Below are 17,787 nucleotides of genomic sequence, written 5' to 3' on the forward strand. Positions count from 1 at the left end.
TCTCCCAGGCTCACCCCTTTGGCTCCTCTGTACCAGTCTTGGCCACTCAGTCCAGTGCCCTACCTCTAGGCACTTGGCGAATTGTTAATTATGTTATAAGAAAGTTCCATAAATTAATTTCTTAGGGTCTTGTAGTCTCAGAGTTGCTGTTCTTTAATCTCAATTTCATTTAAAAATTAATCATTTTTTTTCCCCTGCCATTTGCTAACTATTGTGGGGCATGGGCTCACTTAATAAAATGAATTATATTTTCCAATCATAAAAAGCTTAAAAATTACTCCTTGTTTCATTATTCTATGTGAGTATATAATTGTACAAACACATGAAAGTGTTACGTGTGTATTCTCTCTCTGTATATATATACACATGCATATATGTCTGTGGTCATGATAGTATGTTTTGTTAATTGTATTTTCCACTTAATATAGCAGCTCATCCACCTTCCAGATCTATTTTGTTGATTTTTGTGGCTGTGTGGCATTTCATTATGTGAAATGCCACATCATATGGCTTTACTAAAGTTCACTGAAGTATTCCTTGTTTATGGAAATGTGTCTTCTTTTTTTCTATAACATGTAATGCTGTGGTAATGTTATTTTTGTCTGTAGTATAGATACCTAGAAGTGGAATTTCTGGGTAAGGTTGTGTTAAATACTAAAAATTTAAAATAGATACTACCAAATTATTTGACCAAAATAATCACGTTGATTTATATCCTAACCAACAGTCTCATTTTCTTGCATTCTTGCTAATGGTGGATGTTTTACTTATTAAAACTGTCTGCAGTAGAACAATAGTTTGTTATTTTAATTTGCATTAATCCAAATATTTGTGGGTTTCAGTGCCATTTTACAGGTTCCATATTAAATGAAGAAAATAGTTGCATTTAAAATAATTTCTAGTTTAGACAGATGATTAAACGTGTACATTGAAAGCAGACAGTTCTTTGGGGGAGGTTGGAGGGGAATGGTTACAGATGAATTAGCACATTTTTAAGTCTTTTCTTTTTTTACTTACTAGATGACCAGTTTGTTATAAAAGGGCATGACCTGAGTACAGCCAGATGGACGAGATGCACGGGGCAGGATGTGGGGAAGGGCTCAGGGCTTCCATGCCTTCTCCAGTCTCCCCAAACCTTCACACTCCGAATTCTCTTAAAATGTATATGAAAAGTATATGGAATTTGGATTGTGCAAGTTGTTATTTCCTTGGGGAATTTTAAAGCTTATGTTTTTTTGACGTAGATATTCATCAAGACATTACTATAATGGAAAATTATAGATAAATCTAATGCTGACATTGATATGTACCAAAGCTGCCTATCTCAAAATGCCCTATTTCTGATGTATGCGTGGGGGAGCGGGGAGGGGATGAGTGGAGTAAGTGAGGGAGATTAAGAGGTAAAAATATCCAATTACAAAATAAATGAATTATGGGGGAGAAAAATCACCTGTTTCTCCCACTGTGTAAAAAGTAAGTGGCATCTTGGCTAACTCAGTGATGCGGCTCCTGCCACCTCGGGATGCAGGTGGCTGGAGAAACTGGGTATAGGATGTGCCCGGCCCAGTGCTGGCTCCTAGAAGCACATGGGAACTGGGGGTCAGGAGCTGGTCTCCCCAGTTCTCGTCTTCCCACCTCCTTCTTCCTTTCTTCCTTTTACTCTTGCAAACTTGAGCGTTACGAATGCTGACCTTCCTGCTGACAGGCTGTCCCGAGCCTGAACTAAACCTCCCATTTCCTTTCCCTGAGGTCTTGCATGTTTAGCCTCCCTCCGAGAGTGAGCTGTCCAGGAAATCTGCCAAAAGCAGTTCACAAGAGGAATGTGGTCCTGGTGGCCAAGAGATGACAGGGGGTGCTTTGTAGTGATGAAGGGATGCTTATGAGAAGAGACTTTGGGGTGTAGCACTGAAATGTAGAGGCGATTATGGTGTCATGAGAGTTGGTGTTTTTGCTTGCAGAGAGGGCGGGTGACACGTCTTAGGAGGTCCTCCATCCACAGTGTCCCAATTCGAGTTTTGACACCTGCAGGTGTCGGACTTCAGGTATCTGGAAACGGCGCTCATGTGGACAAGCTCCCTCCTTAACGATGCAGGAAAAAACCATTTGGAGTCAGATGGGTGTGGCCACGCATCCACGTAGGCTGCCTCTTTTCTCGTTTCCCCTACATTTATTTTCTGACATCTGTTTCATCTGTTGTTACTTCCACTGATAATTAATGGTGAAGAACACAATCCTTAAGACACCAAACCAGTGAAGGGTTTGGGGATAGGATTATACTTTTGCTGTTTACCTAGCAGCATATTCAGAGCCAGCACACGGACGTGATCATCCCCAGTCGCATTTCTTTGACTCACCCGTGTTGTGCTGTAGCGTCCCCCTCTATTATCAAAGTTACTATTCTGTATTTTGTATAATATATGAAGCAAAGCCCAGCTGCTTCTAGACACACCTTTATAACCTATCATGGACTTGATTCATCACTGCTGGTGGATTTGAGATGTTCTCAGATGCAGAAACTATTGGAATGGGCTTTCTGGGAAGAAACCTGCCTTTTTCAAGTCCTCACAGGGATGGGAGAGTACTTACTGAGGAAAGGATTATAATTGTGCTGTCAATCAGGGTTGTAAAGTAACTTAAAGTTTCCTTAATATAGTACTACTTTCTTTGCTAATAACAGAAATTAAGTTAGGTCAGCATTATTGTTACTTAAAATAGATGAAAAAATTAGGACTTTTAAGATTGGTGTTTTTAAAATGCTAACTTTTCACCTTTTAAAGCAGTTATTTTTATTAAGCATTTGATAGTCTCATGATTTTTTAGGAATCCACTTAAGCTTGACTTCTAAGCAATAAATAAACATTCTGATGTTTGAGTGATAAATATACTAAAGCGTTCAAAAACAACGTGTGGGGCAGTTTGGAATTTCCCCACTGGTCTTCTTGGGTCCTGATAAGTGACCCAGCAGATAGAATTTGGTTCACAATCCAACTGGAGCAGAGACGTGCCAACGTAGATCAGATTGCAGTGGTGGAAGTTCAGGAGCCTCTAGTTGGCCTCAAATGTGCATTGAAGTCATCCCGAAGTCCTCCACAACTTGTTAAAATCATGACATTTTCCAATGAGCAGAGGCTAAAGGGTTCCAAAACCCATTTTAAAGTTTTGAATGAATATACAGTTTAGAAATGATGGATTTGATTCTCCTAGAGAAGACCACTAGAGGTCACAAGAGATCTTGGAAAGAAAAAGGTGCTTTGTTTTACACGTCTGAATAAAAAGAAAAATCTGGGTGCCAAGTTGGCACCTACTGTAGGTTCTCCAACTCCAAATTAAAATCAATTGTGTTAGGGGTTGGTTAAAACAAAATACACGGCATTCTTTAGCACTACCTCTAAACTGGATTCTCTGAATTTTTCTGTCTTCACTGATTTCTTAAAGAATGTTGTTTAGTCACAAAGTCTTGTCCAACTCTTTGTGACCCCATGGACTGTAGCCCTCCAGGCTCCTCTGTCCATGGGATTTCCCAGCAAGAATGGGATTTCCAGGCAAGAATACTGGAGTGGGTTGCAATTTCCTCCTCCAGGGGATCGAAGCGCATCTCCTGCATTGCCAGGTGGGTTCTTTCCCACTGAGCCACCAGGGATGCCCCCTCTTAAAGAATATGCATACATATATGCACGCACTCTCAGGCTTGAAGAAATACAATATTTATGGCATTTAAAGTGACATCAGAATCTCTTTTCCAATGGCACATTTTCAAGTCTCGCTAATGACATGCAGATCCTTTCCGGTTGTGGCAGATGCCTTCAGACGGCAGAGAGGAGGCTGTGCCAGTATCCCAAACACAAAGGTGGGCTCCAGCCGTCGTTTACAGCCCGTAAGCATGAGCTTTCCATCTATGCGTTCACAGCGGTTTCTTTGCTGGCGAGGAAACAATGTGCACCTCCCTGTCCAGGGAAGCCTCCTGAGGGCTCTCTTCCATACTTGTGATGCCACAGAAGAGGGCTCAGGATGCTGAGGGAGCCACCTGCCACCAAGGGACCATGCCAGCAGCTGGGCCAGTGCCCTGGGGTCTGGCATCACGCTGTTCCTTGAAACCCCCCTTGCTAACACGGAGGATGTGGGGAGTGAGCCTGTTCTTCCTCCTCCCCACCTCCCAGGAAGCCAGCAATAGCCCCCAGGTTCCTGTCCTCCTTCACCTTCCCTTCTCCAGGGCTTCCGTGACACCGGGCCCCAAGCCAGGTGTACTGAGAGGCTGTTGATTTCCTTCAGCTTTGGATTCCACCCCGCTTTCATCTGGCATGGTTCTCAGAGTCTGATGGGCATTTAGGGGCCTGAGGGATCAAACCAGTTTCTATGGGAAGGGCCTTTTGTTTCCTCCAAACAGATTAAAATAAAATAGTCCGTAACTAGCACGGGGATCATCATCTACTCCAAACCTTGTAACGGCTGCAAGCTCTTAAGGAAGTTTACTCCTTACACAGTAGCATCTTCCCCGATGTGTCAATACTTTGTGCTGATCAACTGTAACCTTCATAGTCATCACCACCTAAACACTGGGGGTCATGGAGGTGCTGGCCACGTGGCCCTTCTGTGCCCAACGGCTCCACGAGAAGTGGCTTTCCTCCTATCTGAGTGGCAAAGTGAAAGTTGCTCAGTTGTGTCTGACTCTTTGCGACCCCATGGACTGTAACCTCCCAGGCTCCTCTGTTCATGGAATTCTCCAGACGAGAATGCTGGAGTAGGTTACCATTTCTTTCTCCAGAGGATCTTCTCGACGCAGGGATCGAACTCAGGTCTCCTGCGTTGCAGGCAGAGTCTTTACCTTCTGAGCAGGCAGGGCACAAATTTAAACACTTTCCTGAATGAGTTGTTTTCGGTAGCTGGGGTGTCTTATTTCCAAGGGGCTAGACTTTGTCACATGCCATTTGAGACTACGAGAGGCTGATGTCATACTTTATCATTAGCACCGGGGCTGATGCAAGAGCATAAACCATCGATTACCCCAAGGAGCATGCTTGCAGAACAGGTTCCTCTTTATACATTTTGGGGATGGGCTTAAGGGAGAGACTCTTCAGAGCTCCACAACTTGGATGTTTTCTTCTTTTTCCCAGAAGAGTAAGTACTGAGGAGTGATTATGGATCACTTTGTTCACAGGCTGCCGAGGGCTCATGATTAGGCATTCGGCCCTGGGTCTCTCTGAACCTTTATTCTTGACTTTTATACCATAAAGTAGTGTTTTTGTGTCCATGGCATGGATAAAAGACCATGGTACACAGTTGATTTTGGAGTTCTCTGAGTGATAGCTGTCTCTATTCTCTTAAAATGGTTAGGATATTGAATTACTTTCACATAATTTAAAATAATTACCTCTTGGAAGAAAAGCTATGACCAACCTAGACAGCATATTAAAAACAGAGACATTACTTTGCCGACAAAAGTCCATCTAGTCAAAGCTATGGATTTTCCAGTAGTCATGTATGGATGTGAGAGCTGGACCATAAAGAAAGCTGAGCACTGAAGAATTGATGCTTTTGAACTGTGGTGTTGGAGAAGACTCTTGAGAGTCCCTTGGACTGCAAGGAGATCCAACCAGTCCATCCTAAAGGAAATCAATCCTGAATATTCATTGGAAGGACTGATGCTGAAGCTGAAACTCCAATACTTTGGCCACCTGATGCGAAGAACTGACTCATCTGAAAAGACTCTGATGCTGGGAAAGATTGAAGGCAGGAGAAGGGGATGACAGAGGATATGATGGTTGGATGACATCACCGACTTGATGCACAAGAGTTTGAGCAAGCTCCAGGAGTTGGTAATGGACAGGGAAGCCTGGTGTGCTGCAGTCCATGGGGTCACAAAGAGTTAGGCACAACTGAGCGACTGAACTGAACTGAGCTGATACTGGGACTTCCCTGGTGGTTCAGGCACTAACGATTTTGCAGTCTCAATGTGGGGGGACCCGGGTTCAATCCCTGGTCAGGGAACTAGATCCCCCATGCCGCAACTAAGAGTTCACATGCTGCAACTAAGACCCGGTGCAGTCTAAATAATAAATCAATATCTTTTAAATTCTTAAAAATAAATATTGGTGGGGACTTTAATTTTTGGCAAGATATTGAAAATGGATTTGTTGTCTATTCTCACCTAGAATCTTTTTTTTTTAAGTACTATCATTGAGGACTCTGTTTACAGAGAAAAGCCACCTCTGTTAGCAGTGCCCTTTTGCAGGCTGTGGTGTGGGGAAGGGAGGGGTGTCCTGAATGCAGTGGGGCCTTCTTGGCTCTCCCAGCAGAGGGCTTGGGCACTCAGATAGAGGTTGCCGGCGGGGGTTTTGGAGTATGTCGGATGGTGGGAGGGGGGTGGTGGGTGGCATGTGAAGTCGTCCATAGCAGATGCCGCCAGGGGCTGAATGCCTGTGAGAGAGTAACCTTGAGGGCGTCCCTGTGTCTGCACGCTGTACCCCGCCCCCCGGTCTCTGCCCTCCTGCAGGTGAGACCCCAAGGCCACACAGTGAGGAGACCTGGGCAGGAGGGCTAGGGCAGGCTCACTCCCCAGAGGGCCCCCCTCAGACAACATAGCCACTCCTGGCAGACAAGTCTAGCGATGGCACCCCCAGAGCAGTCAGTGTCTGTGGTGGGGAGAGTCCCTTCCATGTTGGCTGTCACTGTTGCCCCTGGGCTATGGGCTCCAGGGTGTGCAGACGTCAAAGGTCAAACAAAGCAGGACTCTGATAAGGACAGATTTTAATCCTAAGTAACCATTGGGAGAGAACGCCATTGAGAGTGCGGTCCAGGGTGGACCAAACTCAGCTTTCATTTGTACAGAGGTGACTGGGCCTTCTGAAGTGAAAATACAGGAAAATAAAACACGAAGGAAGGGAGAAGAGGAGGGAAGGAAAGGAGGGAGAAAGAAATCTGGAATTTATATGATCAGTTTATCCTGGAGGAATTTAAAACATTGGATCCAAGAGTTATTCTTTCGATTATATATTGTGATTTACAGAAAGGGCAGACAGTCTGCTTATATCAACAATGGAGAATAAAAGGAGGACTCAAGTAACATTATTAAAGTCTCACAAGAGAACTGAACTCTGCACCATCTTTTAAAAATTCAAACTGTAATAATTTGAATTCTGAGGGTATTGTAAAGACACTTCATAGAGATACAGATCAAGAAAAATTATATTTTAAAATTGCCTTATAGCTAATAGTTGGAGTAAAATAAAGCAACTTAATGTTATGATGATTGTTTTTCATAGAAATGTTTTTATTCTAAAAAGATTTTTTTAGAATGACAAATTATGCAGTATCTAAGAGAAGAAGAAAACTGCATAGAAGACCCAAAGGAAAAAAGACTGAAATTTAAATTCAGGCAGTGATCTTATTCTTTAAGTTCTTATTTAGAATCAATATATTGGTATTTTCTTGTAATATAAAATAGCAATTATGACTGAGAAAGTTATCTGGTGTTGTCAGGGGGTGAACTATGCTCCTGTATTAGATATTTAACTAAAACAAACCATTTATATGCTATGAACGCCAAAGTAGTAGAAATAATGCATTACATATAATAATAGATATATATTAGCTACAATATAATTTAAAATCTGTTGAAACAGAAAATACTGTGAAGTATGCTTGTGATCATATCTAATGAACATCAATTAACCTGTAGAAGCAAATAGAAGTCATTCCAGGCAAAAGGATATATGCTCATTCATATCAATCTGTAGTTGTATAAAATAAAATGGGCTTTATCGACAATTTTTAAAAAAGAGAAAGAGAGTGAAAATGAGAGCGCCCTTATGAGACTCGTCTGAGTGTGGAAGCCAGGCTCCTGCCTTCCTGCAGATGTTGGGCGATGAGGTAACCACAGGTGTGAGCTGGAACAAGCTGGAAATTCTCCTGGCAACCTGAGCTTGCTCAGGCAGGCACTTTAAGGCAGTCTCACATCATCCTAGGGATGTGGCCTTGAGCTGTCCTTAGTAACTGCTAGTGTTTGTTCAGATATTCAGGCCAGGGCTCAGACTAAGTCAAGAAGAGACTTTGAGTGTCCCAGGTCAGAGTCTGGTCAAGGGGAGAGTCTTTGTCATTCATTAGATGGAGCTGCTAGTAACATCAAAAAGAACATACTAGAAGTCAGAGTGGGATGTCTTCCTGACCCAGGGACCAAACCTGCATCTCTTATGTCTCCTGCATTGGCAGGTGGATTCTTTACCACTAGTGCTACCTGGGAAGCCCCATGAGATGGCAAAGTAATGAAAGAAGAGGGTAGTAGCCAAGTCAGTTATATGAGAAAAGCAATACAAATATGTAACATTTTTAAAAGAAAAGGACCAGGAAAATGTATAAGAATATCCTAGACAGGAAAACTAGAATAGCGTTAATCAAGAATCTGCTACAAAGAAGAAACAAACAAGTAATATGGCAGCAAAATGAAAGCCAAGGGCCAGCACCACTGTGCTGCCATAAACTTGGTTCTTGGATCTCCCATCCCCGCCCACACTTGGGGGTCAAGGTCATGGTAGGCAGTCCTGGGAAGGAGGCTTGAGGTAGTCGTGCCCAGGGTAGGGAGCAGAGCTTCGTTACCTGCAAACCAGCATCTCCTCCTCCGCGGAAGTAGGCATCTCAGGAGTAAGGGGCATCATGGGCCCCTTGAAGGAAATAGTCTTTATCATAGTCATTCCCAGAACCTTTACATCTTAGCTGTGATAATCCATGAGGGACCCTATAGCGGAAAAGTGTTTTTAGATTATGGTTTTCTTCTAAGGGAAGGAAGGGGATGCTGGGAGCAGTGTTGTAGAAACGGTACTCCTTGAAACACACATGGGAGGTGCTGTGCCCATCTTCCTGTCCTTTGGCTCACGAGCGATGCTGCGCCTGCAGTCTGCACCCAACTGGTGAACGTGTCCCTTCTGCCTGGAACAGCCCACCTCCAGGTCTCGACATAACTTCCTCCCCATCTCTCCATTGGAGTCTCACTCAGGTGTCCCACCCCTGACCCCTTGGCCCCATCACTCTCCATCCCAAAGCAATTGGTCGCATTTTGAAATGTTCCAGGAGACTTATTTGTTACATTCTTGTCTATTCCCCCCATTAGATGTAAGTCCGTTTCTTGGGCGTGTTGCTCTATCCCTGGCATTTAGGACAGGGTCAAAGGAGCAGATGGAGGAACCAACACTGATTTAGGCCTTTCCTTTGACAGGGTGGAAGATCACGATGACCTCATGCCAATATTCCTGCACCACGACACCATCCTGAAGGAGACGTACGGCGAGTACTTCCTGGCTGAGCTCATCGAGGCCCAAGACGAGGAGAATCACGCTGTTGTGTGTGAGGTGCGTGATAACTCACCTGGGGCCCGCCCGGGAGAGGGGTGAGAGAAGGGCAGCCCTGGTCCTGGTTCAAGGAACATCCTTGGAGCCATGCCGTCACCCGCTTCCCCAGGGTTCCCGCTTTAGGTTTTTCAGGTTTTATGAGGTCCTCCCAGGTGCTCAGTCTTAACAGGTTCAGGCCAGAACTAGACACAGCTGACTCCAAGTTCCTAGAAAACAACTTGGGCAAACATCTTATCTTTTGGACTACGTGCCTCTTGGCGGATGTGCAAGTCATTTGTATGGATAGCAACAGTTAAGGCGAGCTTAATCAGTGATGGCGGGCCCCGGGTGTGATGGAATTAACTGATTATTACTCAGTTTCAGAAGGTGAATTCTATCTCAGAAAAAATTCCTGCTGCCAGGTTGCAGTCAGAACAATGAAATCAGTCTTTTGGGGGTAGAGCACGTCAGTATTTTGAAAACGCTCCCCGTATACTTCGCATATGCCTCCCAGGTGGTGAAACATTGATCTACATGATGGAAGAAGACACATTGGGAGAAGGCCAGGATGAGGACTTTCCCTGGTGGTCCAGTGGTTAAGACTTCACCTTCCACTGCAGGGGATGCAGATTCAATCCCTAGTTGGGGAACTAAGATCCCATATATCTTGTGGCCCAAAAACCAAAACATAAAACACAAGCAGTATTGTAACAAATTCAATAAAGACTAAAAATGGTCCACATTAAAAAAAAAAAACAACTTAACATCTTAAAAAAAGAATAAGATGAGTTTAGATGTTCATAGAGATTTAGTTTCAGATGAGAACTGGCCTTAAAAATTAGGTTCAGATGTACCGGTCCATGATAGTTGTTTCTTCTGCATTGAAAGACTTAATTTTTTTCCCTCATATTTATGTTTATGTGTTGTCTTCTAAGGACATTTGTTCAAATATTGTCATTTGACCTTTGGCTCCAGGCTAGTGACAGAAGGAAGGGTCAGGAAGCATTTGGTCCCAGCAGCACCATTTTGAAGAACCACGTCTTACACAATGAGTCAAAAACTGTGTGTGTGTGTGTATGTGCTGAGTTGCGTCCGACCCTGCGGCCCCACAGACTGTAGCCCTCGAGGTTCCTCTGGCCGTGGAATTTTCCAGGCAAGAATAAGAGGGTGGGTTGCCATTTCCTACTCCAGGGGATCTTCCCAACCCTGGGATCGAACCCCCGTCTCCTGAGTCTCCTGAGAAGACTCAAGACATTTACCATCTGAGAAGCCCTGATAGTTAAAATGATTCATACAGGCCCAAATGAGCTTTTAATGGTCCCACGGTACCCATCCAGTTAAGTCAGTTCTTTGTTTTTTAGAGAAGGCATTTATTTATGTGTTTATTTTTCCAGCTTTATTGAGATGTTATAACGTATGACACTGGTAAGATTAAGGTGCACAGTGTGTTAGTCTGATGTACTTATTTTGCAAAATGATCACGAGCATGGCGTGAGCCAGCACCTCCATTATGTTACAGAGTTATTAATGCCATCTTCTTTTGTGGTGAAAACATTTAAGATCTGCCTCTTAACCACTCCCAGGTATATAATACAGTGTTATTAGCTGTAATCATCATGCTGTACATTAGATGCCCCGAACTTATTCATCTTATACCTGGAAATTTGTATCCTTTGATCAATAGCTCCTGATTCAGTCTAGGTAACTTCTGTGTTTCTGGGAATTTGTCTGTTTCTTTCAGGTTATCCAATTTGTTGGTATATAATTAATCATAGTAATCTCTTATCCTTTGTATCCGTGGCATCAGTTTTAACACCTACTCTTCCATTTCAGGTTTTGAGTGTTCTCTCTTTTTCTTAGTTACTCTAGCTAACAGGTTGTCAATTTTGTTTATCTTTTAAAAATACAGCTCTAAGTTTTGCAGATCTTTTTTATTACTTTTCTGACCTCTCTTTCATTTATTTCTGCTCTGCTCTTTGTTAATTTCTTCCTTCTGCTAATTTTGGGCTTCTTAATTTGTTCTTCTTTTTCTAGTTCCTTGAGGTTGTAAAGTTAGGTTGTATATTTGAAATGTTACTTTTTTTGGTTAATGTAGGCATTTACTACTATAAACTTACCTCTTAGAACTGCTTTTTGCAGTATCCTGTAAATTTTGGTTTGTTGTATTTCCACTTTTGTTTGTTTCAAGGTATTTTTTTAATTTCCCTTTTGATTTCTTCTTTGACCTCTTAGTTGTTCAGGAGTATAATATTAAATTTTCATATATTTGTGAATTTTCAGCTTTCCTCATATTATTAATTTCTAGGATAATACCATTGTAGCTGGGAAAGATACTAGGTGTGATTTCAATCTTTTTAGTGTGCTAAGACTCATTTTGGTATCTATCGTATTCTGCATCATGGAAAGTGTTCCATGTGTTCTTGAGAACGATGTGTATTCTACTGCTTTTGGATGAGATGTTCTGTACAAATTTGTTAAGTCAATTTTATCTAACATTTGCATCGAGTCTTAACGTTTCCTGGTTGATTTCCTCTCTGGATGTCTATCCATTGTTGAAAGTTAGCTATTGAAGTCCCCTGCTAGTATTGTATTGTTGTCTATCTCTCCCTTCAGATCTGTTAGTATTTGCTTACCATAGTTAGGTGCTCTGACATTGAGTATATATATATATTAATATATTTGTGATTGTTATATCTTTTTTAAATGATTTATTTATTCATTTATTTTTGGTTGTGCTGGATCTTCATTGCTTTGTGCGGGCTTTCTTTAGCTGCAGTGAGTGGGGGGCTACTCCTTCCTGCAGTGCATGAGCTTCTTCTCATTGCGGTGCCTTCACTTGCCGCGGAGCACAGGTGCTAGGCACACAGGCTTCAGTAGTTGCAGCACTTGGACTCAGTGGTTGTGGCACATGGGCTTAGTTGCTCTGTGTCATGTGGGATCTTCCCGAACCAGGCAATGAACCTATGTCCTCTATATTGGCAGGCGGAGTCTTATCCACTGCACCACCAGCGGAGTCCTGTTATATATTCTTGATGAATTGACCCCTTTATCATTATATAATAACCTTCCTTGTCTCTTATTTTTGAGCCTAAAGTCTGTTTTGTCTGCTATAAGCATAGCTACCCATGCTGTCTTTTGGTTTTCACTGGCATGGAATATATTCTTCCATCTCTTCACTTGAAAATGTTGTGTATTCTTAAAGGAAGTGAATTTCTTGTAGGCAGCAAATTGATAGGTCTTGTTTTTTTTTATCCATCTAGCCACTGTGTGTCTTTTGATTGGAGAATACAGTTCATTTACACTTAGAGTAATTACAGGTAAGGACTTACAAATGCGATCTTACTATTTTCTGGCTGTTTTGTAGTACCCTTGTTCCTTTCTTCCTGCCTTCCTTTATGAGTTGATGATTTTCTGCCGTGAAATGGTTTGACTCCTTTTTCTTTATCTTTTGTGAATCTACTGTAGATCTTTATTGCATGGTTACCATGAAACTTACATAAAACAGCTTACAGACATAACAGTCTATTTTACACTAAAGATTTAATTCAATTGCACACAAAAGGTTTACCCTTTTACTTCCCTACATTTTTTAAATCACAATTTACCCTTTTTTATATCCCATATTTACTAACAAATTATTGTACCTATAGTTATTGAAATATTAAATTATCATCCTTTAATCTTTACACTTAAGTGGTTAATGCTTTGCCATATTAAAGTTTTATAGTATCCTGAACTTGACTGTATACTTGCTTTTACTGTTATGTTGTATATTTTTATATATTTTTGTGTTATTAATTAGCATCCTTTCATTTCATCTTGAAGAACTCCTTTCAGCATTTCTTATAGGGCAGGTCTAGTGGTGATGAATTTTCTTAGCTTTTGTTTGTCTAGGAAAGTCTTTCATTTTTGAAGGACAGCTTTGATGAGTGAAGTATTCTTTATTGGCAGTTCTTGTCTTTCAGCACTTTGAATATATTATCCTGCTAATTCCTGGCCTGGAAGGTTTCTGCTGAGAAATCTGCTGACAGTCTTATAGGGAGGTTCCCTTGGAAGTCACAAGATTTTTTTCTTCTGTTGCTTTTAAGATTCTCCTCTTACCTTTGATTTTTGAGTTTTATTATAATGTGTCTTGGGAAGGATCTTTTAAGTTGATTTTGTTTGGTGACCTAGGGGTTTCATGAACTTGGGTATCTATATCTCTCCCCGGATTTGGGATGTTCTTGGCCATTATTTCTTTAAATAAACTCTCTGCGCCCTTTTCCCTCAATGCTTGTTTTGGAACTCTAGTGATTCACAAATTGGTCCTTAGGATGGTATCTTATAGATCATACAGACTTTCTTCAACTCTTTCATTCTTTTTACTTTGTTCTCCTTTGACTTGATATTTTCAAAGTTCCTATCTTCAGTCTCACTGATTCTTTTTTTTGATTGATCAGGTCCACTGTTATATGCTTTGTGTTGTATTTTCTGTCATTCATTGATTCTTTGGCTCCAGAATTTATGGTTGATTCTTATGGATTCTCTTTTGCTAAACTTCTTATTTTATTTGTGTGTTGTTTTCCTGATTTTGTTGAACTGTCTGTGTTTTCTTGTAGCTCACTGTCTCCTGAAAACAGCTTTTTTGAATTATTTGTGTAGTGCGTTGGAGAGTTACCATTTGTCCTTGTCTTTGGGTTCAGTTATCAGAAGACTATTGTGACCTTTTGGTGGTGTCATATTTCCTTGATATTTCATGGTCCTGGAGTTTTGCATTGCTGACTTCACATTTGAAAAGCAATTATTTCCTCTGGTCTTTGGGTGAGAAATACCTTCTCTCAGCCCTGCTAGAGATTCTGGGGTATCCTTTTATGGGTACACCTCCTCTGTGCCTCTTGGTCTTTCTTGTGGCAGAATTTTTAAATTGTTTATTTTCTATGGGCCCTCCAAAGCACCAGGTTGAGTGTTTTGTCTTCCCAAAGATGACACTAAAGCTCACGTTTGTAGTATCTTCCTGGACCACAGATTAGGCCGATTTTCTCATTATGCTCCTTAGCCATCTGCCAGGTCACACCATTCCTAGGATTGCACATTGAGGGCTGCCACAAGGTGGGCTGGTGTGTGGATAAGGCATGTGGAACATTCCTGGGCCAGTTGGCAGGACCCGTGGGTGGAATATTCCCAGCAGCTCATGGGTGGGCTTCTTGATGGAATCCGTGATGCCTTTTAATGTCCTCTGAGGGTCCTACCTGCTGCTTTCTCAGACTCCTTCCTCCCCCACCCCCCAACCCAGTCATGAGCTCCTAATTTAGTACTCTAAGTCTGGCAAGAGAGAAATGAGTCCCTCTGGCAGCATCCTGCATAGCTAGGGAAGCCAGGCACTCCCTAACACGGTCTCCCTTACCCCCGTGGGACAAATTATGGGAATAAAGCTTGGCCTAAGCTGTACTGCTATGGAGGATGGGTGTTGTGGGGAAAGGCAGACTGTGTTACCCACTCGAGGACATCCAAACTGATTTTTGTTTTCTTTTTTTTTGCTCCAAATGGAGCAGAATCTTCTCCTCTAGAAGTCTGAACTTCATCAAAGGCTCTTGAATCCATGAGCAATTGTCTCAGGCACTGTTCTCAGGAGCTCCTAGACCGAGGCTCAGAAGAGCTAGAGTCACATCATGGGCCTCTGCAGGGTCCGCAACCACAACTGAGGTCTGTCTGCCTATTTCCCAATGCACAGGCAGGTGAGACTCCCCCCAGGCCCCTTGGTGGATGGTGCTGGATCCCACAGCTCCCTCAAATGCACTTTTGCTCATGCATGGAAGCCAAATATCTGCTGCTGAGCTGGAGACAAAACCAAGGGATGTCTTGTCGTAGTGATACTGATATCACTCTGGAGAAGGCCTCTGATTATTTGGTTTCATGATGCAAGTTTGAACCCAAATCTCTTGAGTTTTAGTGCTTGTGAGGCGCAGCTGCAGTGGCCTCCTCCCTCATTTCCTTCCCTCTCCTGTCGTGTGTTACAAGCTTTCAGTGTGGGTGAACACCAAAGCAACATTCCCGGCTGAAACTGCAGTCCCAACCCTGCCAAGATCCTTTGGTATCTCTAAAGACACAAACAGAGTCCAGTCCGATCTCTGTGTGTTCCGTGGGGATGTGACCACAGGCCTCAGTCTTACATGGAAGGTCAGAAGCAGGACCTGTCCATGGCGAGCAAGCTGACCTAGGATCTGGGAGTGAGTCTCTGGTTTGCACCAAGCCATATTGGGTATCTCAGCCTGTTTTGGGTTCAAGACCAGTGCAGTCACCACCCTCCCACTGACCTCCCAGGACCCCCTTCCCAACCCCTCTAGGCTTCCTCAGGTAGCAGTGTTCCGGGGTAGGGGGGAGGGAGCTGCGCTTGCCCTGGCTCACAGGAGCCAGTTGTTAAATCTTCAGGAACTTGGCAAACTGGTCATTAAACATAGCCATTGTCAAAAATTAAGTGATAACAGTGTCATAAATTATACTAAAAGTAAAATAAATAAATCCTCAAAGGTCATCAGTTCAGTTCAGTTGCTCAGTTGTGTCCAACTCTTTGTGACCCCCATGGACTGCAGCACACCAGTTCTCACTATCCATCACCGACTCCCAGAGTCTACCCAAACTCATGTCCATTGAGTCAGTGATTCCATCCAATCACCTCATCCTCTGTCGTCCCCTTCTCCCCCTGCCTTCAATCTTTCCCAGCATCAGGGTCTTTTCAGATGAGTCAGTTCAAATGAATCAGGTGGCTAAAATATTGGAATTTCAGCTTCAACATCAGTCCTTCCAATGAACACTCAGGACTGATCTCTTTTAGGATGGACTGGTTGGATCTCCTTGCAGTCCAAGGGACTCTCAAGAGTCTTCTCCAACATCAAAGTTCAAAAGCATCAATTCTTTGGTGCTCAGCTTTCTTTATAGTCCAACTCTCACATCCATACGTGACTACTGGAAAAACCATAGCCTTGACTAGATGGACCTTTGTTGGCAAAGTAATGTCTCTGCTTTTTAATATGCTCTCTAGGTTGGTCATAACTTTCCTTCCAAGGAGTAAGCGTCTTTTAATTTCATGGCTGCAGTCACCATCTGCAGTGATTTTGGAGCCCAAAAAAATAAAGTCTGCTACTTCTTGATTCCAGCTTGTGCTTCATCCAGCCCAGCATTTCTCATGATGTACTCTGCATATAAGTTAAATAAGCAGGGTGACAATATACAGCCTTGATGTACTCCTTTTCCTATTTGGAACCAGTCTGTTGTTCCATGTCCAGTTCTAACTGTTGCTTCCTAACCTGCATACAGATTTCTCAAGAGGTAGGTCAAGTGGTCTGGTATTCCCATCTCTTGAAGAATTTTCCACAGTTTGTTGTGATCCACACAGTCAAAAGCTTTGGCATAGTCAATAAAGCAGAAATAGATGTTTTTCTGAAACTCTCTTGCTTTTTCGATGATCCAGTGGATGTTGGCAATTTGATCTCTGGTTCCTCTGCCTTTTCTAAAACCAGCTTGAACATCTGGAAGTTCATGGTTCACATACTATTGAAGCCTTGGTTGGAGAATTTTGAGCATTACGTTACTAGCGTGTGAGATGAGTGCAATTGTGCAGTAGTTTGAACATTCTTTGGCATTACCTTTCTTTGGGATTGAAATAAAAACTGACCTTTTCCAGTCCTGTGGTCACTGCTGAGCTTTCCAAATTTGCTGACATATTGGGTGCAACACTTTCACAGCATCATCTTTCAGAATTTGAAATAGCTCAATTGGAATTCCATCACCTCCATTAGCTTTGTTTATAATGATGCTTCCTAAGGCCCACTGGACTTCACATTCCAGGATGTCTGGCTCTAGGTGAGTGATCACACCATCGTGATCATCTGGATTGTGAAGATCTTTTTTTGTACAGTTCTTCTCTGTATTCTTGCCACCTCTTCTTAATATCTTCTGCTTCTGTTAGTTCCATACTATTTCTGTCCTTTACTGAGCCCATGCAAAGATGGGCTCAAAGGCCATAACTTTGTCATTATTTTACTATTATCTGCCCTCTTGAAGTCACTTATATCTGTGGTCTCTGTGCAGAGGAATTACTGTAGTTATGGCTACTGGGCATCTTTTCCCAGTTTTCCTCTCAGTGACATCACACCAGGAACTCATGACAGGCTGCAACAGAAGTATTTACACCACAGAAATTGGCAACAGTTATGAATAAGCTTTTCCCATTTATTTATAACTGCTGCTTAGGAGTTACCCAGCACACTGCACTTTTGGGTGAGCAGAGAGAACAGGACAAAGTCCAGCGAGCCTGCCCCTTCCAGACCCATCCACGGCAGTCACAGGCCACGTGTGTGGAAGGCCTGAGAAATGTATCTGCACTGTGCAAGCTGTGGACTAAAGGGTTTTAACTGCAAGCACTTTCTTTGACTTCATCGACACTTTGGAGGAGTTCTGAGCTAGCAAAGTTGCTTTTTATAACTTCATCCCG

At 42.6% G+C, this 17,787-nt stretch overlaps 1 protein-coding gene across 1 annotated transcript in view; it reads left to right on the top strand.

Moving 5' to 3' along the window:
- The window catches only part of CFAP61 (cilia and flagella associated protein 61), a 231,542-nt gene that overhangs the window by 20,372 nt on the left and 193,383 nt on the right, over positions 1–17,787 (top strand). Inside the window, exon 7 of the mRNA XM_065921324.1 lies at positions 9,206–9,338. Within this exon, the coding sequence (XP_065777396.1) occupies positions 9,206–9,338 (133 nt within the window). The remainder of the gene's footprint in view (positions 1–9,205; positions 9,339–17,787) is intronic.

Source organism: Muntiacus reevesi, chromosome 2 (genome assembly GCF_963930625.1).
Source record: "Muntiacus reevesi chromosome 2, mMunRee1.1, whole genome shotgun sequence".
In the NCBI taxonomy this organism is placed as follows: domain Eukaryota; kingdom Metazoa; phylum Chordata; class Mammalia; order Artiodactyla; family Cervidae; genus Muntiacus; species Muntiacus reevesi.